This window comes from Ananas comosus, linkage group 22 (genome assembly GCF_001540865.1).
Source record: "Ananas comosus cultivar F153 linkage group 22, ASM154086v1, whole genome shotgun sequence".
NCBI classification, from domain to species: Eukaryota; Viridiplantae; Streptophyta; class Magnoliopsida; order Poales; family Bromeliaceae; genus Ananas; species Ananas comosus.
In genome coordinates, this window is record NC_033642.1 from 6,752,992 (window position 1) to 6,761,197 (window position 8,206).

At 35.5% G+C, this 8,206-nt stretch overlaps 1 protein-coding gene across 1 annotated transcript; it reads right to left on the reverse strand.

Annotated features, from left to right (window-relative positions):
* LOC109726935 lies at positions 318–6,851 on the reverse strand. The gene is made up of 2 exons (XM_020256758.1): positions 6,686–6,851; positions 318–1,287 (listed from the first exon to the last, which is right to left on the reverse strand). Exons 1-2 carry the CDS (start codon positions 6,777–6,779, stop codon positions 578–580), a joined length of 804 nt encoding a protein of 267 aa, XP_020112347.1. The 5' UTR covers positions 6,780–6,851; the 3' UTR covers positions 318–577.

The following is an 8,206-nucleotide window of genomic DNA, read 5'->3' on the forward strand; positions in this document are numbered from 1 at the left end:
TCATTCATTTTTTTCCACCGAACCGAAGAAATGTGAATTATTTTTCTTTCAACCAAACAAATATTGATAGAAAACTTTTTTTTTTTCCAATAAACTAAACACTAAAAAACATAAAACATTTCTTCCATCAAATTTTTTTTCTCGGAAAATTATTTTTCACGGTTTTACGTTAAACCAAAAGGCCCCTTAATATAGGTGGAGTTCATCACAAAGTGTGCAGTAACATTTGATTTGTTTCGATAGTAATGCCATTAGTCAAATAATCCACAATCTTTAAATCTCAAAAAGAAAAAGGCATGATTTGATAAACACAACAATTAAATCAGATACAACTGGTTAAAGCTAACAATTGCATGCTTTGTACAGATCCCCTTCTTATTGTATTAAATTTCATCTGGTATCAATTTGAAGGCCATCTCATTCAACTTCTTTACCTCCTTTACACATCAAATTACTTTAATGCCATAAATCACAAATTAATTGAAATGAACAATCGGTGAAGTTCGAATACACGAAGCACGAAGAGCATACATATTTCGCCTTATTGCCGTCGAACTTGGTTAAATTGAAGACATAATCATAGTGTTTCTTCTTCAGCATGCTGCAGAGTCCCGACTTCAGCACAACCTTTTTCAGATGCATTCTCCTCTTGCGACTCCCGCCAGCAAAGAACCGAAGCCAAATCCTCCACTGCGACCTTCACGACATCCTTCCTAACCCCAATGTCGGTAATATATCTCCCTGCACAGTACATTCCCGCGGTCACAGTTGCCATCCCGACAGGGCCCGCCACCAAAAGCTTGAATGGCGTAGACAAAAGAGCCGCCAACGGTACACCGATTGCCGATGACGCCTGACCGCTCCTTCCTATGCCAGGCTCATCAAGCGGCAGTAGACCAGTCTTGCAGTACAATGCAAAGTCCTCGCAGTTATTCTCAAATACATCGTAGTTGCCAAATCCGTTCTGAAGGAGATACATTGCTCTGTTGATTACTATTTCCGACGGATCAGAATCAGCTGTTGTGCACGTGCCGCCCCGAATCTTGGCTAGGAAGACGGGCGGCGGGACGCCGTACTCAAATGAGTAGAGGGAGCCATTTTGAAGGAAGCAGTCTAAGCAGGAGAGTACGACACCACTGTCGGGCTGTTGGAATCCACAGTCAGGGAAGGTAGGGCAGCTCAACGGAGAGTCCGAGCTCAGATTGGACTTGAGTGAGTTAGGCTCGGAAGATGAGGTTTCTTTCTTTCTTGTGAAATGCACAACTTTGCTTCCTCCCACGTAGATACCTATAAACGAGTTCCCAAAGGCAAATACAATGTGATGGTTCGTAGGATGGACGATATTGAACTTACTTTACAAGATGATGTTTGTCATTCTGTCACTTTTCGAAAAGACGGAAAAATTTAGGGTTCAACTATATAGTTCGATACTTTTAGGCTTTCATGTAATCTACTATATTGAAGCAAAAGATCAGCACTTTTATATGAGTAAAATGAGAAGCACATAATTACAAAGAGTTCCCCTTTAAAGCAACAACATGAGCACAAGTTTGTGAATATAGAAACCAACTGAATATGCAGACTACGTAAATAAAAATTTAAATGGGCAATGTTGCACTTCTTGAAAGACTAGAGAACCAAATTAGGTAGAAGGGGCATTTAGCAACTAAGAGGTGTCGCGAAGGAATTGGGGTTGGTGACATGTTGGGATCATTTGATCCACTCAGATCTAATAATTCTGTTGGGATGGGGTTATTGTCTTATTGAATACCGCCGTCATAAAATTCTATAGTATTCCACTGACCTCCTAGTCATTGTGAACCCCCAATGCCTCCAAGTCGCTAAATTCTCCCTCCCTCTCAATATTGCTTTTGTCGTTTTGTCCAATCCAATCCAATCCAATCCAATCCAATCCAATATTGGATGCCAAAGGGGTCAAAAATGTAAATGCTTAATTGTAGGAACCATGGTTATTGTTGCCAAAGAAGACACAATTGTATGAGGAAACCCAAAAAGGCAAATTGCAAAGCTAGCACGCCACAATGAAAACAACAAAAAATTAAAATGAACCAACCAAGAAGTCAAACACCAAGAATTAGGTGGGAACCCTTAAAAAAAAAAAGAGCAACCAACTCTAAACATGCACTTATTTAAATAGGATGAATACAAGTCCTCTCTAGTCACTAGTAAAGGCAGAAAACACAAAAGGATAAAGCTAGGGCAACGAACAAAATAAGTGTTGGAAAGGGTTTGCCATCACCATGTTGCTAGCGAACACCTCTCAAGAAACCTCCCGGCAAGGCAATGAACCGGCAAGGCAATGAAACTCTTCTGGAGTTTCTGCCAACCCAATTTCAAAAGCCTCTAGCACGGAAGCAATAATAGTCTTTAATAGCAGCGTCTTCACTATTCTTCTCCTTTTCTCTAACAAGGAAAATAGAGCCTCATTTTTCACTAATCGTAAGTACTAGCTTTTTTAAGAAACACAAGATAAACATAAGAAAGGACATAATGTGCTTAGTCACCCAACTTAGCTGACTTGAACCCAATTCTCTACCATAGTTAGTTAATTCGGATACGGTAAAAATTTAGTATGGATAAAATACGAATAAAATTCGTACCTGGATTTTTAAATTCGTTGAAAAATACGGTTTAAAAATCGAATTCGTCAATAATTCGTATACGTGATTTATACGAGAATTTTATGCTTATTATTTAAAAATTCGGAATAAAAATTCGTCTATTGAATTAAAATTTTTCTTTAGATTTATGCTATTATCATAAATAATTATAATTCTTATAAATATAAAAATAAAATAATATAAAATACTGTGTATATTTATATATATATCTATACAACTATATTAATCCGCAATGTTTAAGATGACGTGGCGCTTCCTCCTTAGTTTAGGGCTTTTCTATTTTTTTTTTCTTTTCTTTCTGTTATATTATATAAAGTAATAAACACAAAGGGGGAGTGAGAGGTCCACGGTGGACCTCTCACTCCAAGCAGTCCACGAGGCTGAGTGCAGCCACGTGGACCGCGCCTTTTCCCAAGAATCCCAACGCGGTGTGCCGCGCCCTCGCCGCTCCTCTTTTCTTCTTCCCTCGCTCCGTCTCCATGGTTTCTTCAAAATAGGACAAGCAAAATTGCTCGACTGCTCGGAAGAGATGCACGGATCTGCGGAGCGGCGGTCGCGCGATGTAGGTCCGAGAAATTTTATCTTTCCACGGCCGCCCAAATCCAAATTTTTTTGAAAAATTTTATCTTCCACTCTGCTCAATCCGAATTTTTCGAAATATAATTCAGAAAAACCGTTTTAATTGCAAATATTTTGAGCAAGGAGAAAAAATGCGTTTTATTCCGATTTTTTCGAAAAAATTCGTAGACGGAGCGTTTTATACATTTTTCTAATTGTTAGCAAATAATTCGTGTATTACACGTGAATTAACTAACTAAGTTCTCTACTATAACCCACCAAAATAGGTTCAAGCTGAGTGCAATTTTGCACTTAAGCCCCTCATGAGAAGGGACACCACAAGAAAAAGAGAATGAGATGTGGACGGATAGATAATAGGAGTCTGAGATGACAAAGCTAATGTATGTCATCAAAATAAGGTGTGCCACCACGCTAGAGGCCTGCACCACCTCCTTATCATGTTGTATATCTTAAGTCAGTACCTATATTGCCCCACTAAATCCTTTATCTTTGCCAACTAGCTTTTGTGTAACTGCTTTCTTATCCCTCTTATTACTTCCTACTAAAGTGGTTACCTCTCTATCCCAAATTCACCCACTACTTCCTTTCCCTCCTCGATTATCTCACCGTCCCAGGTTCTCCCACTACGTTCTTTCCCTTCTTTGCCCTCGACCTGGGTTCAATTTCTCCAAATTGTTTTTTGAAAGTATGTAGCATCCCACCATCTAGTACCAACGGGACTAGTTCGGCTAGCCAAATTGACCAAACTGTTTGATCTGGTCAGATCGATCCCGCCAATGTTAAACGAATATTGGCAGGAGTAGAATACTATGTCCTTTCAGAAAAGTAATCGAGAGAAACCGAGCCCAAGTCAAAGGCTAAATAAGGGAAAGGAGGTGGTAGGCAAACTGGTGACGATAAAATAACCGCTTCATTGAGGAGTGGGAGGAGGTTTAGATGGGTAAGCAGGTGGTTGAGGAACAAGAGGTCAGTGGAGTTAAATTGATTAGACTGAGAACATTTTAGTCTTTCTTCCCGCTCTCTTTCGTCCATTAAACAAAAATGGTAGGATCTAGAAAAAAAAAGTAGGAACTTTGTTTATCTATTTAGAGAAGAGGATAAGAGAGGTATAGAAGCAAAAACTATTGGACGCTAATATTGCTTGGATTGCATAGGGCTTTTGAAGCTGGGTTGGTGGCAATGCCAAAGGAACCCGATTGCATTACTGTGTGGTTTCTTAGGAGGTGTTTGCAAACACTCATCTATTACCGTAGCATCCTTTATGTAGTATCAAACTGAGATAATGCCAGATGAAGCATATTTAGAAGAATAGCAAGATGAAAATATTTAGAAAAGCATGAAATACCAAAAGAGATGATTTATAATTTAATTTATACCAATAAATCGCCCAGCTTGGTTCCTCCAACAAGAATCTCCACAATAAATGTGATTACAGAATTAGCAGGAGCTTTTCAAGGCATAACTCACATGCATAAAGGCACATAGACATCAAAAGTATACCAAAGGGAAAGGGTAGTCATTATTATAACAACCAGTAAAATGAAGGCAAAGATGCTCTTCGAAAAGTGAATTGTAGGCCTTATGTGACAAAAGTTAAAACATGATATCACAAGTGTAAAAGAGAACATAGATTTAGTTCCCCTTTTTCTTTTCCTCTTTAAACATGATTGCTTCAACAAAAAAAAAAAAAAAAAAAAAAAAAAAAGAAAAGAAAAAGAAGATTAGCTCCAAAGTATTCAGCAATGCTGATATCAGAAATTGGAAAAAGTACTTCCAATCTTAACAGTTTCATGGATTTTGATAGGAGAATAAGGTTCTCACATATATTATGAACTTATACTAAAGTAAAAATAATAATTTTTAAATAAGGATTAACTATTTCTTCTTCTTTTTTTTTGTACAATTGATCAACTATTTCTTGTTTTTTCTTATTGTTATCTTCCCTGTTATTTTCTTTAAGTTATGGCAGCATGCTTGTTTTTTTCTTTGACATGAAAAAGAATTCAATTAGTACCAAGTATAGCCAACACACAAATATGACTATAGCCTGTAAGACTTCCCTGATTTCCTCGAAAGCAGAGAAAATCACGTTAATTATGATTTCTTACAATCATCAACTTTTGATTACATTCAATTATGCATTATCTGATAAATAAAGGTGCCATCAAGATGCAATTGCAATTATCAAATAAAGATTGCTTACATCAGTGGATCAGTAACCCAATGCTGAGTACCAAGAAAAGAATACTGTGGATTTAGTAATACCACATCAACTGAAGAAACTGGGATTCCTTGGTCTCCTAGGAGGTTTATTCCTTCGTCATAATGTTGAATAAGTTAATCAAATTTAAAGACAAAGTTGATTACAGTCAGGTTGGAATTTACGAATGAGTTCAACCCAGAATAAAAGATTGAAAGGAAGTGGGGAAAAGAAAGAAGGAGCTAAAATATGATCAGGAGATTTTTTGGTCATCCTACCTCTCATTAGATCAAATGCATCTAAGCTAATCTACAATTTACATCCGGACAAAGAACACCTAATAAATGGAAAAATTTTAGAAACAAAAAATAGAAAAAGAAAAAACCTATTCATGGGCACCTCTCCGAATCGAGGAATATGACATAATCCACTCCCCAAAACTGAAATAGGCATGAAAACGAACTCCAAACAACAAAACCATTTCCCCGACTCTTAAAGAGCTGCAGATTCCTATAACTGAAATTAGCTAAAGAAGCGCAAATTTCTCTGCAAATTCTGATCTTTTCGAGTTGTGCTATAACAATCCAATCCAAGAACAAAATTCAATGCCTGCACAGATAAGATTTCGCTACGACGCATGCATCAACAGAACCCGACGGAGCTCAGTGAAGCTTCAATACTACATTAGGGACTTGAAATTTGATACGAAGTTTGGAAAGAGTCTCCGAACAACAAAACCATTCTCCTAAACTCCCAAATCCACAGATTTTCCTGGAAATTCCGGTTTTTCGAGTCATTCGACGACCACAATCCAATTCAAGAACAGAATCCAATGCCAACCCAGATAAGAATTCGCTGCAACGCACCCCTCAATAGAACCCAAGGGATGTTAAATTATATCAAACAACAACATCGCAGAACTCGGGACCTCCTGCTCTGATTCATAACATGAAGCTTAAGCTACTAAAGAAAATGGTGTTTTTATATTTTGTATTCAATAAGGAAATTAGAATATGACACAAAATTTGAAGAGTCTCCAAACCAAACAAAATCATTTTTTTTTAGCACGCAAATCTACAAATCCCTATTACCCACAAAAAAACATAACAATCCAACTCAAGAACAAAATCCAGCGCCTACCCAGATGAGAATTCGCCATGATGAACACACCAACCAAAATCAAATACCATTTCTAAATAGCATCAATGCTACATTAGCATTAGCAACTCAAAATTAGTTTAAAAAAAAGAAAAAAAAAAAGTACCGTGGTGGGAGTATGTGTACACGGCCCTCCAAGTGTAGATGTGGTCTCCGGGATTAATCTCAGATCTCTCCACCCGGTTTGAGAGAAGCCCCATTTCTCTCCCCCCCCTCTCTCTCTCTCTCTCCTCTTTCTCTCTTGTTCTTGGTCTTATAATTTTGACTCACCACCTCCGAAGCAATTGCTAAAAACATAATAATAATAATAATAATAAGAAAAAAAAACTTCAAATACCACCACTGAGTTTCATATTTTTTTATTTTAGTATTTTATAATTTAAAGTGTATTAATTTAATACTTCGTAATTTTATTTTTCTATTTTTATTATGCCATCCACTAATTTTTTTCATTAAATCAGTAACAAAGTTAAAACTAAAAATGCTAAAGTGAATATTTGATAAACCTAGATAGAGTATTTGAAGTTTTTTTGTATATAATTTATCAAAATATTAATGGGGGAGTTAACGGAAAGAGAAATATAAAATCAAAGGGTACTAAATGAATACACTTTAAACCATATGATACTAAAGTGAGAACGTATGAAACCACAAGGGTGGTTTTTGAAGCTTACCATAATAATAATAATGTAGTTAAGAGTCTATTGTTGGTAAAAATGTATGGAGACACCTCAACTATATGAACTTTTGATATGCCTCCCTCAATTTTTTTTTTTTTTGGATTGAGACTTTTTAAGTTTTTAACTGTTTGAAATCAAATAATCTCAGTGAAAAAAAAGTTAGGAATTTCGTCAAATTCAACGGCAATTACATCAAAATTTAATAACCTTAAATTACTTTTTAAGAAATAGGACTAGAGAAATAGTAATTAATAGCTAATAGAATAATCATTTTTAGTAAGCTTTTAATTTATCCGAGTACAAAAATTCAAGGCTAAAATACGAAATTTATAAATATCTGTTTTTTTTCTTTTTTCTCCTGACTTTTAAAAAATCTATATTTTGCCCCTTAAAATTTTAGAAATATTTTTGAATATTACGACGTTAATGGAGAAGATAAAACAACCAAACTATCCTTATTTGTTCTACAAGAAAAAAAAATATTTTTTAATAATTTTTTTGTTATTTTCAAGAGTATTTTCGATATAAAGAAGAGGGACTAAAAATTTTGAGGGGATAATTTATAGATTTTTAAAAATTAGAAAGAAAAGGTGAAAAAAATAGGTGTTTACCCGAAGATTTTCTACATTTTAGAAAAAATTCAAATTAAAAAAAAAACAAAAGAATAAGAAATAAAAGTTGAGGGGGTCTCCATGCAATTTTACGTAGTAATGATAGTGACGTCACCATCATCACGTATACATCGGTAGCCGTTACACCTGATCGTTACATAAGACTACGTGTAGTACCATCGTTAATTAGGATAATAATGAGAAAGAGCCACTTAATATTATAATAAAGCTAAATAGAGTTGTGAACTTGTGATAGAACTAATACCTTAATAAGAAAATAAATATAATACCTTTTTATTTTATTATAATTTTTCACCTCACAAAACGCAATTTATC